The sequence below is a fragment of the Danio aesculapii genome, chromosome 4 (assembly GCF_903798145.1).
Source record: "Danio aesculapii chromosome 4, fDanAes4.1, whole genome shotgun sequence".
Lineage (NCBI taxonomy): Eukaryota > Metazoa > Chordata > Actinopteri > Cypriniformes > Danionidae > Danio > Danio aesculapii.
In genome coordinates, this window is record NC_079438.1 from 53,615,624 (window position 1) to 53,636,402 (window position 20,779).

The 20,779-nt window shown below is 35.0% G+C and overlaps 1 protein-coding gene across 1 annotated transcript in view; it reads right to left on the reverse strand.

Moving 5' to 3' along the window:
• The window catches only part of utp20 (UTP20 small subunit processome component), a 50,881-nt gene that overhangs the window by 13,503 nt on the left and 16,599 nt on the right, over positions 1-20,779 (reverse strand). The window contains exons 20-47 of the mRNA XM_056456072.1: positions 20,638-20,717; positions 17,625-17,898; positions 17,369-17,545; positions 16,419-16,509; positions 16,253-16,338; positions 15,422-15,547; positions 15,144-15,310; positions 14,668-14,876; positions 14,289-14,432; positions 14,043-14,122; positions 13,293-13,525; positions 11,889-12,033; positions 11,620-11,707; positions 11,379-11,522; positions 11,251-11,304; positions 10,583-10,735; positions 9,596-9,751; positions 9,370-9,510; positions 7,772-7,909; positions 7,550-7,689; positions 7,379-7,464; positions 5,322-5,626; positions 3,169-3,308; positions 2,904-3,060; positions 2,715-2,813; positions 2,469-2,636; positions 376-542; positions 154-295 (exon numbers count right to left, since the gene is read on the reverse strand). Of these exons, the coding sequence (XP_056312047.1) occupies positions 154-295; positions 376-542; positions 2,469-2,636; positions 2,715-2,813; positions 2,904-3,060; positions 3,169-3,308; positions 5,322-5,626; positions 7,379-7,464; positions 7,550-7,689; positions 7,772-7,909; positions 9,370-9,510; positions 9,596-9,751; positions 10,583-10,735; positions 11,251-11,304; positions 11,379-11,522; positions 11,620-11,707; positions 11,889-12,033; positions 13,293-13,525; positions 14,043-14,122; positions 14,289-14,432; positions 14,668-14,876; positions 15,144-15,310; positions 15,422-15,547; positions 16,253-16,338; positions 16,419-16,509; positions 17,369-17,545; positions 17,625-17,898; positions 20,638-20,717 (4,090 nt within the window). The remainder of the gene's footprint in view (positions 1-153; positions 296-375; positions 543-2,468; positions 2,637-2,714; positions 2,814-2,903; positions 3,061-3,168; positions 3,309-5,321; positions 5,627-7,378; positions 7,465-7,549; positions 7,690-7,771; positions 7,910-9,369; positions 9,511-9,595; positions 9,752-10,582; positions 10,736-11,250; positions 11,305-11,378; positions 11,523-11,619; positions 11,708-11,888; positions 12,034-13,292; positions 13,526-14,042; positions 14,123-14,288; positions 14,433-14,667; positions 14,877-15,143; positions 15,311-15,421; positions 15,548-16,252; positions 16,339-16,418; positions 16,510-17,368; positions 17,546-17,624; positions 17,899-20,637; positions 20,718-20,779) is intronic.

The window sequence follows — 20,779 nt, forward strand, 5'->3', positions numbered from 1 at the left end:
GGATGGTTAGAAACTGCCTAGATAATGATACATAAAAAGCCTAGCTCTATCCATCTATAAATATTCTAACCCCAAGCAATAAAGTATTATAGTAATTTCTACCACAAGCCCTCTTGTTGTGATAGATCAAAAACTGTGCCATATTTATCTTACACTGAGACCCGTTTCCACTAGGATGTGCATGTTGGTTCTGCTACTGATGGCTGCTTTGGCTCCTCCTCTCTTAGGGGTGGCAGGCAGCAGCAAACAGCTCGGCGGAGGCAGACGAGGGTCTGGAGGTGGACGATGCTTCTCTCTGGATGAATATGAGGAAGGGAAGTGTTAAAAATGGGATCTGGATGAATGAGTCTTAAGTTGTCGCAGTGTGTGACGTACTTGTTTTTGCTGGTGATGAGCGGGAGGCTTTCGCTGACGAGTCCGTGGCTGAGCAGCAGGATGGACTGAGGGCTCAAACTCTGATTGAGCAAAAGTCCTGCCACAATCCTACGAAACACAGCATGCACTCGCCTTGATACCTTCAAACTGGCCGTGCTTTCAAGGACCTGAGAGAAAGATTGAATGCTTTTAATGTCTTTAACACTGGAGACATTATTAGATTTAAAAACAGAAACATAATAACCACATCTTTACAAGTTAAATAACTCAAACTGTGGAACGGTCTACCTCTTTCTTTTAAAATAAGCTACAAAATCCATAATCAAGAGAAAACTGAAGTGTCAACTTTTAGAAAAGGCTTATAATACCAGAGTCATTTGAGCATGCTTTGTGCATTTGAGCATGCTTATATACGTTTCATGCTTTATGAATTGTATGTAGTTTTATCCCTTTGACCTTATCTGATCATATTCATAGAATTTCTGTACAGCACAATAGTGAAAGCTGTTATGATATTGTGCTATATAAATAAAGTAACTGAGCTCCTTACACACCTTACATATTACAGATCTCTTTTAGAAACTTTCAATTAAACCTCGAAACATTGAAATACAGAGACGGAAAAAGTGGCAACATGTCTGCTAATCTAGTTTGCCATTAAACAGTAATTTGGGAGCTAATTTGCAATAAAATACATGAACAATGTTAAAATTATAAGAACAAAAATCTGAAAATTTGTATCTGCAAACAATGATTGTGAATCTAAAGGTAATGCAATGAGTCTGAATCAGATTTAATGACAAAATACTTAAATAGCTTAATCTAAGCTGTGGTTTTGGTTAATAGTAGTTCCCCCCATAGCTGATAACTTGTAAATATATATATATATATATATATATATATATATATATATATATATATATATATATATATATATATATATATTAGTTATTAAATAATTGTATTAAACTAAAATAGTGATTCATAAAATGCAAGTCAACAGCTACCAGCACTTTTGAGAGAATAAAAATAATACCGGATAATAAACTTATGAGGTCTAATAAAGAAAAAAGCATTGGTGAAAAATGTATTAAGCTAAATCTGTTGAGCTGTTTATTCCTTCAGATAAAATAACGAAGATTAATATGAAGCTTTTTAATCTTTCTATTCTACAGGGTGGGCCATTTATATGGATACACCTTAATAAACTTACTTGGAATTTCACAAGAATAAACAACGGTGTGCTTGGTTTTTAAACGAAACTTTATTCTTTCATGAGTTATTTACAAGCCCCCTCACATATACTAATGTGCCACAAACAGGACGTTATTATAACCATACGATTTATTAAGGTGTATCCATATAAATAGCCCACCGTGTATTAGTGACAAACAAAAAAATGCTTATATTAATTTTTGACATTTAATATGCAGTATATATCATATAACTGTTTATATTAGTTTCAGAAAAGGAAGAACTGAAACTGAAAATGTCTTACAATTCCTACTCTAATCAAACGAATCAAGCGAAAGAAAAAATTATCAATCATCATTTCAAACAAAATCAGGCTATTGGTCTGTTATATAATGAGTGTGTGTGGCTTTCACACCCTGGTTTCAATGACTTGCACTGAGTTCCAATCAGAAGGGCTCATCCCTATGCCCTAATCCCTTCGATTGGTCATTATGAAAGGATTAGAGCATAGGGATGAGCCCATCCAAATTGTGCGACATCAAACAACTTCCCTGTTAATCTACAATCTTTCTTGATTTAGAAGCCATTTAACTTTGATTTAAAACACAATAGGCTATTTTAGTAAAGGAAAACTAAAACTATTGGTCAAAAACCATTTTCGTTAGCTAAATTAAAAAGAAAAATCTCAGTAAACGAAAAACGTTGGCCCAAACTGTCCATCAGTTGTATTTACAAAATCCAATAATCCAAAGGGCTATTCGAAGTGGCCAGTTTTGAGCACTTCGGTTTGGAACGCCACTTCAATAAGCCGGCCAGGATTTTTTCACCCCAAAGTGCCCTTAGGAGGGCCATTAATCTTGTTTGGATTAGACCATTATAAATGATTTTTAGTTACTGACCTCTTTGAGTGGCAGGATGAGGCTAATGACGCGCTCCTGACCGCAGAATTGGCCGAGGAACTCATACGAGTCTGAGCTTTTGCTGTGACGAGCCTCCATCACCTTCGAAACAATTCCTTTAATATCCTTCTCATCCGCAACGGCTCCAAAAAGCTCATTGTTAAAGATCTAGAAAAATGTGTAGAGAGTTAGTCAATGAATGCATTAAACTATGACTAAAAATGTAGTATTGTTGGTGATGTTTACCGCAATAAGCATGTCCATGCATGGGTCAAGATCACCACCGGTCAAAGATGGTTTCAGGACAGAGAGCAGATGGTATACAGTGAAGGTCAGAACATGGACCTGTGAGGACAGATTATTTACGAGTCAGTGATCTGATTTAGTTTGTTTAGTCCATGTCTGTATTAAAAACACATTAAAATCTTATTTTACCTGATAGCCCTTTACTAAAACCGCCTGCATCTCACTGAGCAGATAATGAAGGTACTGATGACCAAGAGTCTGTAAAATCTTCACTAAAGTGTTTCGAGCAACATCACGAATCTCCTGGAAGCGGCTCTTCAGATGGACGCAAACTTTCAACAGGATCCTGCGCATATAAACACCAAACACAGCAAAACGATATGCTGATCAGAGGTTGCACTGTAAAATCTCCACTTTTTTGATCATTAATGGAAAAAAAGGTCAGTAATGATACCCAGGTAAGTTGGCTTCCATGACGTCCTTCGGCAGAGTCTTCATGAGCTGGATCATGGCGAATGCGATAGGCACTCTGACCACCTCTTCATCCTTCACCTCCTTAGATTTCACACTCTTGTGTTCGTCATCACGTTTAACCTGCAGAAATGTACAACAGTATGCTTCAATGTGAGTTTAGAAACAAATAGTGTCTGTCTAATGTGTATTTTTTGAGTTTGAGTCATTAAAGAATACGCTAACACTAATCTACAGGAAATTGTGCAATAAAATAAAGTCTAATTCATGCAATATCGTATTTCCTAATTGATTTGATTGATTTATTTTCGAACAAGTATCATACACAAAATATGATTAACAAAAATAAATTTCAACATGGTCGAAAATGAAGTGGGATGAAGCACAAGCTTATTATTTTCCCACCCCATTACCACATACATCATTCGTCTATTAGTTAAACTCATTTCTTCCTTTACTTATCTCTTCCTTTCACATGAACACATTCTATCCTTTTGGCATATCCGACAAACTATATGTTTGGTTCCATTTGTACCCTTATACCTTGTAACATAAACCCAGAGAAAAAACAAAAAGACAAAAAAAACCTAGTACTGCAAATAGCCATAAATTAAAATGTCATCATACCTTTCTCTTTTTATACCTTTTCAAATCACCTTCATCGTTATATTGCTTTAATAATATATATTTATACAACTTTTTTAATTGATTATTATCCTGACATTGTTTGAGAGTCAGATCTAGACTGTTCCATAGTTTTACACCCCAGACAGACATGCACAAACTTTTTAAAGTTGTTCTTGTTTTCAATCTCCTAAAATTGAGTTCTTCTCTCAGATTATATCCCCCTTGTCGTTCTTCGAAAAACGTTTGTATGCATTTTGGAAGTAGTTTATTCCTAGCTTTATACATAAACTGTGCTGATTTAAATTTAACCAAATCATTGAACTTAAGTATCTTTAATTTTAAAAATAAAGGATTTAAAAGCGATTAAAGGGATAGTTCATGCAAAAATGACAATTGTGTGATCATTTACTCATCCTTCAGTTGAACACAAATGAAGATATACTGAAAAACGTTGGGGGGAAAAAAATAGCAATTGACTTCCGTAGTATTTTTTTGTTGACAGTATTACCCAACATCATCAGAATATCTGGAACCATAGTTTAGAACCACGAGAGTATGCATAAATGGTGAGAAACTATTACGTTAATGACTTATAAATATTTAATAACGTTTATTAAACTCGTCTCTGCCCAGACTCATTGACGTAATGGTGATTATAAGTGCACAATTCTTAAAATAGTTATGACATGAATAAAAATGTTTTTTTTTAATCTCATTATAGAAAAGATGCTTAAATATCCGGGAAAAATTTGTAAAACCAACTATAAACGTTCACACCAAGGACGATAACAATAAATTTAAACTATAAAACTATAAAACTATATTTGTGTATACGCCAGCGATAATGATCCGGGTTTTTTTAAATGCTTTTGCTTTAAACTTTTGTAACCAGCAAATGTGTATCTAGCACATCTGACCGGTGAATCCAGCTCGTGTAATTAATCTTATTAAACCAGCATTTTCTAACAAAGCAACACAAAGACGCCCAAACTAGCACTGGATAATTGAGTTACTTTTATTTTTATACTTTAACATGATAAGCATCCATGTAAATTTTATCCTCCCCCCTATATGTTTTTATAGATAGTTATTATTTTTAAACTATCTCGGGAAACCTAATATCAAGAAGTGAGCTTCTCCACAGTGTTGCCTTTAGCTTTAAATTGCACAAGTTTTTTATATTTCAATAGATTCTGACTGGCTGACAGTGTTTTATCATGTATAGGCTGTAAAAAAAACCTTTCTAAAAGTGATCCCAATGATATAGTGTTTCTACATTTTTATAATTATATCTGTGGTCTGAACTTGGCACTAGTTTTTCACATTCAGAAAATTTTTTCGAATGATGTCCGAATTGTTACCTTTATAGATTTATATGTAGATAATCGGCATTTAACATAAAAAATACATGTAATAAACAAAATACAGGAAGTTGTTAAATAGTTATCTTTACAGTTATCAAACATGTCTTTACAACAAAACCATGATCAATAAAAAATGAGTTCAGACCTTTGCAGTGAGGCACTTGTGGAGTTTTGGTAGGACGCTCTGAGTGACTGTGTGATGAATGGAGGAAATTAACGCCTCTAGTTCCTGTTTGCCGTGTGGAAGACCACTGCTGACCACAGGAGGAGCTTTCTTCTGCTGGCTGCCCTTGTCTTTTTTTGATTTGACAGTGTCTTCAGTCTTAGCATCTGGTGCTTTAGAAGTGGCTCCTCCAGCCTCGGTTTCCATCGCTTCTTCGGCATCACTTTCATCTGTATCCATGGTTTCCGCCATCTCATCCTCAGCCTCTTCCACCACAACACTGGGCGCTGAAGTTGAAAGGTCAACATTTATTTATGCTTTTTTAAAATGATCAGCCTTAAATCTACCAATAGAAAACCAATTGTGTGATAATATTTCTGCATGAATAATTGAGGGAGATACCACCATTAAATACTTTGGGATCTATATACTTTGGGATATATAATATAATATAATATAATATAATATATTATAATATAATATAATATAATATAATATAATATAATATAATATAATATAATATAATTATGCTTATGTTAGTCCGTTTTTCGTTATTCCGAGGTTTCTATAATCTTAGACCAGGCCGTATCCTGAGCAGATGCGGTGGCAGTCAGGGACGAGTGGAGAGCATGAGACTCCTGAATGACCCCAGTGACAGACAAGTCTCAGCAGTAATCCCGTTGGGCCACCATGTACACCCGCCGGTGACCTACTCACACCTGCAGCTTCTCCACGATGTTTCCAGCCTGGCGCTTAGACTGCAGCTCTGCACAAGAAGTTTGGCCGGAGGAGAAATAGTCGTGCCCAACTGAGCCAGGCTTCTCTCTAGGTTTTTTTCCCCTTAACTTTCGTCATTTAGTGAAATTTTGTTCCTCGCCACTGGCTTGCTTCGTTTGGGACATGGTTTGGAGTTGTGCATTGATGGATTTGCTCTTCAGTGTTTGGACTTTCAGCAGTGAAATTTAAACCACACTGAACTGAACTAAACTGAACATCAACTCTGAAAACTTGACTGACACGGTTTCAATTTACCAGAACTTCTATGTTGAGCTGCTTAGACACAACCTACGTTGTAAAAGCGCTAGAGAAGTAATGATTAATTGAATTGAAGATTCACATTTTAATAAATATAGATGTGTTTATTTAGATCTTTATATGTGACCCTGGTCCACTAAAATAGTAATGTGTATGTGAAAATCTGAACGCTAAATAAATAAGCTTTCCATTTTTTTATTGATTTTTTATTATTATTATTATTATTATTATTATTATTATTATTATTATTAAATAAATAATAAGATTTGAAAATCGGTAATTTGAGAATGTTAAATCATTTAAAAATATTAAATCGAAATATTAGGAAAAGGAAATCACCTTTAAAGTTCACTGAATAAAGTGCTTAATAGTGAACATTACTAATGGAAAAAAATAAGTTTTTACTTTTTTATGATAGGAAATGTACAAAATGAATTCACAGCACATGATCTTTACTTAAAATAGCAATGATTTTTGGTATAAAAGAAAAATTGTGACCCATACAATGTATTTTTGGCTATTGCTATAAATACACCAATGCAGCATAAGTTTAGTGGTCCAGGTTATAGAAAGATAGGTTTATCATTAGAAAGGTTTAAATAGAAAGCACAATGTTTTCAGAAATTCAATTGTAATAATTAGGATCTATTTGTGAGCTGAATTATACTTTTCCTGCATAAAGCATGACTGAAAATGCGATCATTATTTCAAACAGAATCTTATTGTTAAACCAATTTGTCTTATCAGCGAACGATTACTTTAAATGAACATTTGAATAGTTATGTTGTGTTTTATTATCACAATTATTGATTATTTTTAATATTTTTTATATTTATAATGTTAACAGGCTAGCCTTTTTTAATAAAATGTTTAACTTGATGAGACTATAGATCATACCAATGCAAAAAGCATGATCAGGATGGTCATTTTGAGAAGGAAAAAAACCTGCAATATGAAAAGAATATCATTGCTCATGTTTAATGTAGATGTTGTGATTCTCTCACCTTCTGCCTTGTTTTTTGCCGCCTCGATTTCTTTACTGAGAGTCTCGTGGTCAAAGTGAAAGGCATCGAGAACAGTCAGCAACAAGCTACATCAAAGATAAAGAGTGTTTTCAGTGCCATAACAAGGACAAAACACATCAATAAAGGACATAACAGCACAGAAAAGTGTACCTGACAGCCAGTTTCTGCTCAGTTATTCCGGTTTGTAAAATATGGACAAAGTGTTTGAGGTAGAACAAGTATTTGGACCAGGTCAAGCGTCTGCAAACGGCGCCAACAACTTCTACAGCCGCTGTTGTCATGGGTTCATACTGGAAAACACAGAATGCATCAGTTTAAAGCTGAGAAGGTTTTGAGTAATGATGAATTAAAAATGGTCAAAAATGTAACAACCTTCAGCAGTTTTTCGTCAACTAGAGCGATCATGGCGTAGGGCATGATGTAGTTCTGCATGGAGCGCGATGACATCACGACCTTGCCCTCGGTCAGCTGACGGGCAAACTTTCTGAGAGCACGACCCCTTCTGTAAACCTGGAAAACAGACAGACTTTGAGCTGGACTCATGTCAGGGGGCAAGTTTTGCTTTCATATACTTAATATAGACAAATGTTCTATAGCAGTGTTTCCCAGCCCTGTTCCTAAAGGCACACCAACAGTACACATTTTCAACCTCTCCCTAATCAAACACACCTGAATCAACTCATCAGAACACAAGAAGAGACTCCAAAACCTGTACTGCTGGTGTGCCTACAGGAACAGGGTTGGGAAACACTGTTCTATAGGTATAATTAATATATAATGTATTTCTTAATTTATTATTTTATATTTATTAATTTACTTTAAAACAATTTTACATATATTAGAAAATAATGTATAATTTTAAACAATAATGTAAATAATACATAAAATAATACACATGTTCTATATAATTCTGTATGCATTATGTATATAGAAAATAATGTATTATTACGCTATATATAGCAAATTAATTGAATAATTCTTTTAATAACTAACACAATTTTATACATCTAAATCTTTATTTTACACCATTATATTAAGGCTATTATATTGAAATTTGAATTATTTATTAGATTACGATTACTAACATACATTATATACACACACACACACTTTATTTATTATATTATGTTTATGTATAATCGAATACATAGAAAATATTGAATTATTAATCTATATGCAGCAAATTTATTTAATTATCTTTTTAATTGTAAATAGTTTTAATTTACATATATAATTGTTTAATTTGTACCATTATTTTTATTCTATTATATTAATAGTTCACTTATTTATTAAATTACTATTACTAACATTCACAGATAGATTATACACACACACACACACACACACAAACTTTATTCATTATATTATGTTCATGTATAATGTATATAGAAAATAGTGTATTATTGAATATTTTTAAACTGTTTTAAACAGTTTTATACATCTAAATCTTTACTTTATGACATTATATTTATGCTATTTATTTAAAAATTATTTATTTATTAGATTACAATTACTAACATACACACATACATCACACTTTATTTACTATAAGTTTATGTATAATGTATATAGAAAATGATGTTTTATTATGCTATATAGAGCAAATCAATTTTACAAATTAATTGCTAACATGTTATACATCTAAATCTTTATTTCATGCCGTTATATTTATGCTTTAATATTAAAATGTATTTATTTATTAGATTACAATTACTAACATACACATTATATACAAACACACACTATTTATTATATTTATTATATCTACACATCTTTCCTTAATTTTATTCTTAATACTAAATCTATAATATAACTATAACTATTACATAAACAAACACAGACATTCATACTCGAACAAAATCAATGTGTGTAAAAGCTTCAAGTTCAAGTTTCAAAAATAGAGACTTAAGGAGGTTATTTCATACATCATATACAACATTTCTTCTGTTAATAAAGTATAAAGACATTACCTGTATGTGCTTCATATGCTCAAAGAAATCAGACTCCAGATCATTATAATCAGTCAACTGCACTAGATCTCGAAACTCTGCTCGGTTCGGGAAGGTTTTCACCAAACAGGCCAAAACTGTAGTGTAATCATTTCGTACGCTCTGCAAAAACAACACACAGGTTGATATAACTGCGTGAAATGCACATGAAGAGATTTTAAAGTGTTATGCAAGAACTAGTTTTCACCTCAGTCTTGCTCTTCAAACCCTTTCGCACCGCATCCAGTATCATGTACTGCACAATCTCCTTGTAATGAGCCTCTGGACAGCCGACTTCAGCGAGCTGCGTTATTACAGCTGACAAACACATGGTGCCGCTGTCAGCCAGAGACATGTCTCCAATCTGTCACAGAAACACACAAAAAAAAAACATTCAAAACAATGCAGATCAAGAAACTAAAAGAACTACAATCAGAAAGAAACATAAAGAGGCCACATCACCCTATTTTATTTAATTTACTGGATGTTTTAGAATATTATAATATGCTTTAAAACATTTTCCAAAAGTTTCTCCAAAGCCACGCCTTCTCAATGTCACAAAATGATCTGATTGGCCAGGTGAAAAGTACGTTGTGATTGGCTAAACTGTATCACTTCACCATAATCACCATTTTCTGCCTTTCAGCCAACAATCACATCAGTTTCAATGAATTATTCTAATGAATCAATAATTTGAAGTTTATGAGTTTATTTAAAAAAAAATGTGCTTGGAGAAACAGAATAGGGCTTTATTTTACCATCTAGGGTCTCTGTGTTGTGTTGAACTGCCAATATCAGATTGGTATTATTGCATTAGCATGTCATGTAATACAAGTGATACATTTACATCTTAAACAAGTGAATTAATTTAAAATATATCACTTTTTTTACAATGCTTGGGTTTTTGGTGTTATTTGCACAAATTGTTATGCCAGTGACAATGTGTTTCTGAAGCATAAAGTGTTGCTGTATTAACAGCGCTGGGTAGAGCAACAACCTGGAGTAAAATATTGGTATATATTGGCCTTTTAGGGCGTTCTTATCCTTAAAACATCACAACAACACTACAAATGACTGAAGACTTTGGGACTTGGATCTCTGAAGATCATGAAGTACATACATAAAGAAATGCATTTCACAAAAAAATATAAAAAAGCATCACATGACTACTCTAAATCTAAATTCTTGACGTCACCTCTAATGAATGGAAGCAGTTGTGCATGACAGCGGTCAGGTATTTTATGTCCATAGTGCTCATCTCTTTAATGTGTCTGGTGGCCTTCTGGAAAGCCATGAGACGCACGTCAAAGTGAATCTCATCCAGATGACGACTGTCAAATGCGTTGAGCTGCAGAAGAAGAAAGGAGATTGGTTTTGTTTGATTGTTTGAGTTTTATGCCATGCCAGCTACTATGGCCATGAAAAGAATGTATACTAGAGACGTAGATTTTACAATTAATCTTTCCTAAAATCTCTAAAACTGTATTTAGATTAACACTGTTAAACATATCTTTAAAAGAATGCACTGGATAAAAATAATCTTCATAGAATTAAAAGCAACACAATCTAATAAAACATGCTTCATAGTCAAAGTGCATTTATAAATGGAGCATACGGGAGGATCTTCTCTAAGAATTAAAAACTTTTGTATAACTCCACAACGGGTAAAAACAATCTGACAATACCAGTTAGAAAATGTCTAGAAGTCTTTTATTTCAACATTAGGGCTAATTTTATCACGTTTGTCTTTAGTATTCCAGATTTCATTCGCTTTGCCATTTGTTATTAAGAAGAAAGCAGAGCCGATTAAATATGAACATCAGTTGAAGATACTAAACAAAAGTTGTTTGTGATTGCCTTTACCTGAATGACAACGTCTGTGATGTACTTCAGGTCACCATTTATGTCTGACAGGGTCTGTGAGGACAAATATATTGAGTCGAAGGTTTTTAAAACACATTAAACTGATGTAAAAATAGCTGGAAGCTGACCTGGAAGGCTGCACACAGAGCCTTGCGTGAAAGTTTGTTTTGGATGACAGAGAAAAGTTTGCTGAAAGGCTTGAGGAAAAAGCTGGGATCTGAACACTGCCTCAACAGGTTCTGCACCGTGCCCAAAATGTCCAACTCAGTTTCCTGACAAAAAACAAACAAGGTATATTACTCATGAAATAAACTTATTTGATACATAACATTATAATAATATAATAGTGTACACTATTTTCTGGCATACCTGTGCAGTATTGGGTTTGTGAAGGTAAGGAAGAAGCAAACCAACAAGTGTTGAACTTTGTTCCTTATCAGTCACAAATCGACTGATCCTAGAACAGAGCATTATCAGAAACATTTCTGCATGTTTTATCAACATTTCTTATTATGTGAACAAGAAAAAAAATGTTTCCATGCAAACAGATTACAATGATTATTAAAAAGATATCGTTATCGTCCATAATGTGAACGGATCTTTAAGGTGTGCATACGAACAGAGATAAATAGACGTACTTTGAGAGGATGTTGAGTTCTTTGCTGACTTGAGCTCTGAATTTCTTCTTCTTGAGGCGTTCAGAGTTCTTCACAAGACTGCTGAGGTAGCGCAGCAGTGCTGGGATGTGAGGAAGAAGCAAACGGCAGCCGATCGTCAGAGAGTCTACATGAAGAAAACAAACAGAGATGTGAGATACAAAAATGCAACACACAAAAAAAAAAAAAACTATTTCATTAAGTACAACAGAACAAACAAACAACAGCATGACTGAAACCTCAGTGCTATTGTGCCAACTTTGGGACTTGTATCTATTTTGGGCAACATTCACTGTGAGAATAAATCCTTTTGGGCAGCATGGTGGCTCAGTGGTTAGCACTCTCGCCTCACAGCAGGAGGGTCACTGGTTCTAGTGCCGGTAGAGGCGGTTGGCATTTCTGTGTGGAGTTTGCATGTTCTCCCAGTGTTTGTGTGGGATTTCCTCCGGGTTTATACTCATATTTTGAGTACAACAGAACAAACAAACAACATTGTCTCAGAATATACACACTTTGCATGTAAATATAATATCAACTGCCAAAGATGCGTGTTCAGCTGTTGGAAATAACAGTCATAAAGGTAGTAAACAGTCCTAAAAGGTAGTGTGCCGGTCAGTTTTCATGAAGGATGCTGAATTTGGATTGATCACATTTCAGGTTTAAGTCTCAGAGAAAGGGTACCCAGGTAGCAAAGAATTTTCCATTAAAATTGGACCTCATAAATCGGTGTGTATATATGTATTTACATATGTATTACATCATCTTTGCATCAAATTACAAAAAAACTACTGCTTAGGCAAGGCATTTCTAATGCAGCATCTGTGGGGCAGGACAGTAAATTTGCAAAGTTATCACACTGCCTATATCAGTCTCACATAATTTTTTTCCTTTTTAAGATAACACCGTCATTGTGCTTTTATTATTTCAGCAAATAAGAAATATTTGTTTTACTCTCCCATTAACTGTGCTCTAAGTTTACCCAACTATGACGACTTCCGCTACTGAGAAACCTGGAAATTTGATAAAGTCCATGCTAACAAATGTGGTAAAAAGCATATAGTTTTTGAAAGTTCGGACAGTTCGTAAGCAGATTAACCTGAACAATGTGGAAAAATGTAACACAATCTAAATGCGAAGTTTTTATACATCTTTATATAAGACTTTATACACAGCTTTATTGGAAAACATGCCAACAGTGTTTAAGAAGTTTTAAATTAACAGTAGCATAGTGTAGCGTGCTCTGTGATTATGCTTGGCCTTTCTTTGGTGCTTTTGAAACCGCATCAAACCTGTAGCTCTTATGAAATGGCAGTAAATCACATTTTAAGATCGCAATTACATTTTTTTTCTCCAAATCTAATAATCATCAACACCCACTCTCAGTACCTGATCCATCACAGCTCTGATCCGGTTCAGGGATCACGCAGTCATTCACAATCAACTCTGTCTCGTCCTCCTTGAGCTCATAGTCTGGAGTGTTCAGCAAACTCTCGGCTATATCCAGCACCAGAGCCGCGGTGACATCGGACACGTTTTTGGAGGATAACAGAGCAAAAACATTGAGCAGGACGTCACACTCAGGATGCCCTGGCTTCTGCTTAGCCAGCAAAGGAAAAAATCTGAGAGGGATTAAAACACAAAATTTAAGTTAGAATAACACAAATCAGTCAGTAATAAAGCCTTTTAACAATGGATTAGATTATTTTGTGCAGTTCATGATTTATTTAATCATCAAGTAGGTGACACCAAGGCCCTGTCCTAATGAGAGATTCACTGAGTCATCAATTCAATTGATTTGTTCAAACTGCTGATTCATTCAGAAATAGAGCCAGCCACTGTTTTTAGGAATGAATTTTCTTGTTCAATATGCAACTTCTCTTGGATATAGGCTGCAACATGGCATAAAACAGTGTTTCTCAACCACATTCCTGGAGGACCACCAACACCGCATGTTTTGGATGTCTACTTTGTCTGTCAGACCCATTACAGGTCTTTCAGTCACTGCTGATGATCTGAATTAGGTGTGTTTGGTTAAGGCGACATGGAAAATATGCAGAGCTGGTGGTCCACCAGTAACATGGTTGAGAAACACTGGCATAAAAGACTACATTAAATTAAATTTTATGCTAAACTTACCTAGCATTTTGGCTCCACACGCGGATGACTTTCAGGAGTGGTGATGGCGCATATGGGCTTTCAGTGGACAGAAGACAAACCTAAAAACTCAAACCATGTAATCTACTTATTGAATTGTGTGCATAAACTGACATAATAAACATATAGAGTCAGCATAAGCAAAAATCATGACAGCTACTTTACTTTTTCTCATTTTAGGAAGCTTATTAAAGCTACTAAACTTATTCAGACAGTTTTCTCACACACCTTAGGCCACACGATGACTTGAAACACAGCATCTAGCTCATCTGCAGTGAAGCTGTAAGACTCAAAGCCATCAAAGAAGTCTTGTATGCGCAGAGTCCCCAGACGACGCAAGTTCTTTAGAGGATTAATGCAACCAGACTTGAGCTAAAGGAACAGGCAAGAACAGGGAGCTCATGACATCAGCAACCAAAAGAAAACAGACACAACCACTCCATGATTAAAGAAATACTATTAAAAATCTTATAATCTTTATATCTAAATCAATCCAGGTTAACAACAGCTAAATTAAATGCTAAATTTGCAACTATCATTTTTTGCCTTAAGTTTTATCTTGCATAGGTAAAAGATAAACAGGGATGGTTTTCTGCATTCAGCTCACCTGTTCTCTGTGATCCAGAATAAATGACACAGAGGCTGTGATGCACAGCAGGATCTGCAGTACTTTGGGCAGGTAGATGTGGATGAGATGGCCCAGTTTATGGATGAGCATTTCTATGGTGTTAAGCAGACTGTGCTGACGGCCCACAGGGAGAACAGCAGACAGGTTTGTCTCAGCTACAGCTCTTTCTACGGCCGCCAGGCATGTTCCTGCAAGAAAAATACAATTTTCTGTTATTAGATGATGCAATTTCAAAATCAGCGGCTGCTTTTGTTATATCTTCCCTTATTTTTAAGCAAAATGAGTAAAACGAGTCTGTCAAAAATACAAAAAAGCTTGTCACAGTAACTACAAATGTGTTGCATATATTGATGTAAAACTGTGTACTGTTGCTTGCTATTAGATGTTTATAGACGTTTAAAGGGTAAGGTTATGAATTATTGTTAGGATAATTTTAATAAGCTTTAAGTCAATACCTTCAGCATGATGACAAACAGGCTCCAGCAGGAGATCTATAAACATGCCCATTTCCTCAGGCTGGCAGCCTGCCAGAAAGCGCAGCACTATGCCGGTGCGTGAAGCTGTACCGGCCTTCCCCTGAAACCTATTACCAACCTTAGGGCACATTCGGCCATACAGTATCCTGCAAAAACAAAAAACAACTACTCATTGCAAACCCATCGCATTCATGTTTACAGTAAAAACATTACTGAAGCAGGTAAATTATTGATATGCTTTATGCATGTACACACACCTCATAAGCATGGGGATGAGTTGGGGTCTGTGTGATGAAAGCACCACGGATCCTTCCTCAGAGATGTTGAAATGGACAATCTCATCTTTAAAATGCTTATCCTCCAGAAGTCTCTCCAGATTCTCTCTTCAAATAAAAAATACAATTATTATTTCCCAGTGATGGGTTGCAGCTGGAAGTGCATCTGCTGCGTAAAACATATGCTGGATAAGTTGGCGGTTCATTCCGCTGTGGCGACCTCAGATTAATAAAGGGACTAAGCCGAAAAGAAAATGAATGAATTAATGAATTATTATGGACCTAAAACAGAGCCTTGGGGTACACCACTACTGTTGCAATGTTTAAAAAAGTTAAGCTATCATATACAGTTTATAAACCACCAAAATCACATAATGAAAACATTTAAATGACTAGAAAATGTTTGAAAGTTGTTTAAAGCATTCATAAAGCAAGTTTGTGGTTGGAGAAAAGCTATCCTTTATAACAGGCTTAAAATTAGGTCAGTGAAGGATCCCGTCTAGGTATTTCTATTCCATCGACAAAACAAAAAAAACTGGCTCAAAGTAAGCTAGTGATGTGAAATGAATACCAAAATAGACTAAAAGACTTCCTGAGGCAATTGGTACATTCCGGAATCCCAGTAGCGAAAGTTATTAAAGTAAACAAAGACATCTTTTGGAAGATACCATTAGTCACTGCTCTGAATATAAAGCATGCTATTCACAAACTGACCTACTTTCTGTATATTAATGAATTATTAATGAGTTATTAATGAAAAATTGCAATGTGAAAGCAGGAATGTAATGTGGTTCTTTGTGTTGCAGGTCATACTTGTAGGGTAGAATACTTGGATCTTTGTATGTCATCAAACAGTCCAACGCAATTTTCTGGATTTGTTGGTCTTTATGGCACATGAGCTGTGGGTTCAGAGAAAGATTGGTTTTAGTTGCACATTCAACAAGCAGAATTGAATGTCATACAAATATAAGGAACCAACCTGAATGTACAGTTCACGCAGTTTCTCCTCCATATATAAAGCTCTCGGGTTGGTGAATTTGGAAAAAACCTTCAAGTGAGCAATGAGCTGCCTGTAACAAAACGAACGCAGGTGAGTAACGCTAGTATGTTAGAAATGTGTTTAAGGGCGATTTCACAAATAGAAGATTGTTCCCGTTTACCCCCTTAGCTTAGTTCGTTTGGGCATATGTGTAACCAGCAATCACAATCTGATCTCTGCCAAAACAATCAGTCTGAGGATAGGGAGGATTCAGCTTGGTTGAAACGAACCCTAGAGGGGTTCGGTTGTAGTGAGAAAGCAATACGATCCAACGAACTAACCAACCAGGCTATTTCACTGTGTATTATGGATATATATATATATATATATATATATATATATATATGGCTATAAGAAGAGAGAATGATAGTTGAGACATCATTCCTACTAGTAAAAGTGTGTTTTATGTCGAATATGAAGGTGAAAGCATGATGTCTAACCGAACAATTAAAAAAATAGATAATATCATTACCCTTTTGGTTAAATCGACGTCTAATATAGAACCAATATAGATTTTACAACCCTTGACAGCTGAAATTAGGCTATGCATGAGACATTCTTACCTCTGATTTAAATTTGGTGATGAAGCGCAACTTTTTGCTTATAATGTCTCACTTCTCATTGTAATAATTAAAATAACGACGTATGACAAACAAAAATAAACCAAACTCTGACCAATGTGAGGAGAGTTTACTCACACGTGACTTGTTTAAACTATTTTGGTGTTTAGAAACTTTGCTTTGTGAACGCGAACCGCACCATAAACAAAGCAACATTATACCAATTTTAATCCCTGTTTAGAAACAAATCAATCAATCTATAGGCGTGAAAGCACCCTAAGATTATGTATGTAACTACAGGATTAAAGAAAAATGTTAGAATTCTCATACTTGGCAGCAGCTGCTCTTGGCATTTTCTTAGATTGTTTTAAATCTTCCTCTTTTTCTTCTTCTTCCTCAATGTCAGCAGTCACCTCTTCAGCCATTTCCTGCTCTGTTGAAGAGCTTCTCTCCTTCAAGAGGTCCTGAGTAGGAGCCACCATCAGGTCAGCCGAGTAGAACTGATTACTGTGAACACAAATGCCACCGAGACGTTGTAGAGAACTTTCTAAAGACAAAATGTTGATGAGAAAAACCTCAGACTGACCTGACGAAGCGCAGCAGTAGCGGGCTGAGCTCTCGGCTGCGCGGCTCCACTCTTTCTGGAAATTGGGCCATCGCTCGCCAAAGCAGACTGCGGAAGTTACTGAAGTCGGTCCTCTCAGTGGGATTCAGAAGCTGATCCAACTCCTCCAGAAACAGAACTCCCACATCCCCGCTCTCTATCACACTAGTGCCCGGACCTCTGAGCTCTTTTATGGCTTGATGTTTTCCCCGATCTCCCTCCTCATCATCTTCATCCTCTTCCTGGAGCTCTTGCTCTGAGAGAGAGAGATAGAGAGAGTTTTGCATATATCCATATCAGCTTCTCTGGCTATTTCATGGAAAAACCAGATCAAGTTTACAACATTTTATAAATATCACTTTTTTAGAAAAATAATAAACTATAGCTAAAAATAAGACATCAACTGCAATAAATAATAAAAAAGATCGAAATACATAAATAATAATAATAATAATATATGATAAAAATATTTGGATTTTTATCTTATGTATTTTTTTAGTGGTGGGCCGTTATCGACGTTAACGTGCTGCGTTAACGCGAGACTCTTATCGCGCAATAAAAAAAATATCGCCGTTAATCTATTCTCAAAGTTGGGTTGGGAGCTGGGTCTATTCTTCGGCAGTATTCAAATGAGCCATTTTAATCTAGATTAATTTCGAGATTAATCTAGATTTAAAAAAATTATCTATGCCAACCAATAGTATTATTTTTATTTATGTATTTTATCTTTTAAAGTCTCTTCAGATTAAAATCATCTGATAAAAATAAGAATAGAGCATTCCACATGTTTAACAGTTTGGTTTCTGTTGCACCATTGAGCGGGTTCTTCTCCCTAAATGTCAATTAGTGAGTCTCATGTGTTGAAACGTAATCTTGTGTAAACAATCTGGGGTTCGTTCTTCGTACCTCGCTTAAATGATCTAAGATGATTTGGCAGATCCTTTAATCTTGATGACTAATCTCTGGCTAATTTGTTTCTTTAAACAAGTTCACGAATCAGATTAAAAAAATGTCTGGATGAACTGATCTGAGATCGCTGCGTGTGTTGTGACGGACAGATCTATCGATCCTCGAAATCATGATCAGCAATGCAACCATTGGCTGACAGCACAGCAGCATAATGACATCATCTGATTGATATTCAATTATCCATCTGAGCAAAATTATCTAGAATTCGTAGTAAACAGTTTGTTAAATATGATACACAATAACTTTCCACCTTTGTTGTGAGCTGCAGGCTTTACACTTTCATGTGTTAAAAGTATTTAGCAATTTATTTAGTTTTACCAGTGGGGATCGGATTTTCTTAATTAGAGTAGACTAGGCCTATTTTAGTTTCTTAATCAGCGTAAGGAATTTAAATGAATTTTGCATCAAAAAAGCATTTTGAAATCGGTAACGGTGTCTGCAACTTTAGCAAAGCATCAAATCACCGGCATATTAGCCGTCAAAACATGTGTATGACTTCATAAATTCCTATTCCCTTACAAAAAACAATCAAAAAAACAGTTGAATATTGTGCATGTCTATTATCTTACAGAAACTGTACTAAAGCTGGATTGGTACCTTTAAATGGTACGCATTTGTATCTAAAAAATCCATATTAACAAATGCCTTGGGGAGAACCACCCCATTTTTGTACTTTTATTTACTTAGTTTTATTTATATATATTTTTAACTTATATGCATATAAAATAAATATTATTAATTATTTAATAGTAAATATTATTAATTGTTATAAATGATAAATGTGTATATATAAACCTTTTTTAAACTATTTTACTTTTTTCCCCAAGTGTATATAATCTATAGGTTACTACTATAAGAAAATATTAGTATTCGGTACATGCTTTCAGTCTTACCTTTGCTTGAAATGACCCGATCTAATCCTGTTTATATCAAATGAACCTGCTCCCGAGCAGGTTTGAGCTACCGGAACTGTTGCTATGACAACAACTCTTGGATGAGTTTTGAACAACAAAACAATACTGGTTCGTGTCAAATCGTCAACAACCAAATCCAGCTAATTGGACGGACCCCTGATTCTCATTTCATTTGAGTATTGTTTTTAGTTTAAACTTGCATTTTTATTGGTATGGCCTTTAATAACATCTGGCTAAGGAACCACCAATGAAAACTAGTATTTGGGCTAATTTGGGTACATTTACATTCTTGGGGAAATGTTGATTAATGTACACTGTGCCTTGTGAAATAAATACACATAACCATGTCTTGAGTTATAAAAATTGGCTGGATTGTAAAAAGTAAATTTCTGAGCACTGATCCCATTCTGCTTGCCATTTGTTAAGAATAAAGCCTTTTATTAGTGGCTTTAAATCTGAAGGCTCTTGCTCGGAGAATAAAGATTAAAAAAATAAGCTGAACAAATAAATAAATAATTATATAATATCATTGAACTGAGCCTATTGGATGACAACAAAATATGAACTGAGATGCATGATAACACCGGGGCCATCAAAACCAAAAAGGGAAACCTTCTATATGCTTTGCCTGCTCATTTATACAGCATCATGTTTGAGACTAACTAAATTTGAAAGTGAAAGTTGTTGTGTCTGTGTAAACATCTGAAAACGAAAGCCACGACGCCATGCACATGCATAGTATGTGTTTAGGGGATTGCAGATTTAGGGTAAGCACGAACAAATCGGAAACAGATGCCAACAGGGGTAACAGAGTGATCCAACATAACTCTGATATATTTTGTTTGTTGGCGCTCATCTGTGCTCGCTACATAGCAAAATACACATAGACACATGTGCCGAGCTGTTTACTAACAAGATTACAGCACCAAATACAGCATTTTTGGTAATTAATGGTGATTAATGATTTTAAAAATGTTGTCATGCATATGTGAAACTCTTTTTTTTAAACCCAGAGAAAAAAGGTTTCAGTTTTTGGCTAAATCATTGTGTAAATGTGGCCTAAATTTGCAACATCACCTCAAGATAAATGAGTTGGGATCCCTTGAACTTACCAGCAAGACCATCAACCATCTCCAAATGTTCATAATAGACCTTCCAGAATGCCTTGTTGTCCATTTCTTTAGCGTGGGACCTGAGTGAATGAATGCACATTAAACACATATAAATAATGCAGTGGAACAGAAAATACTATTG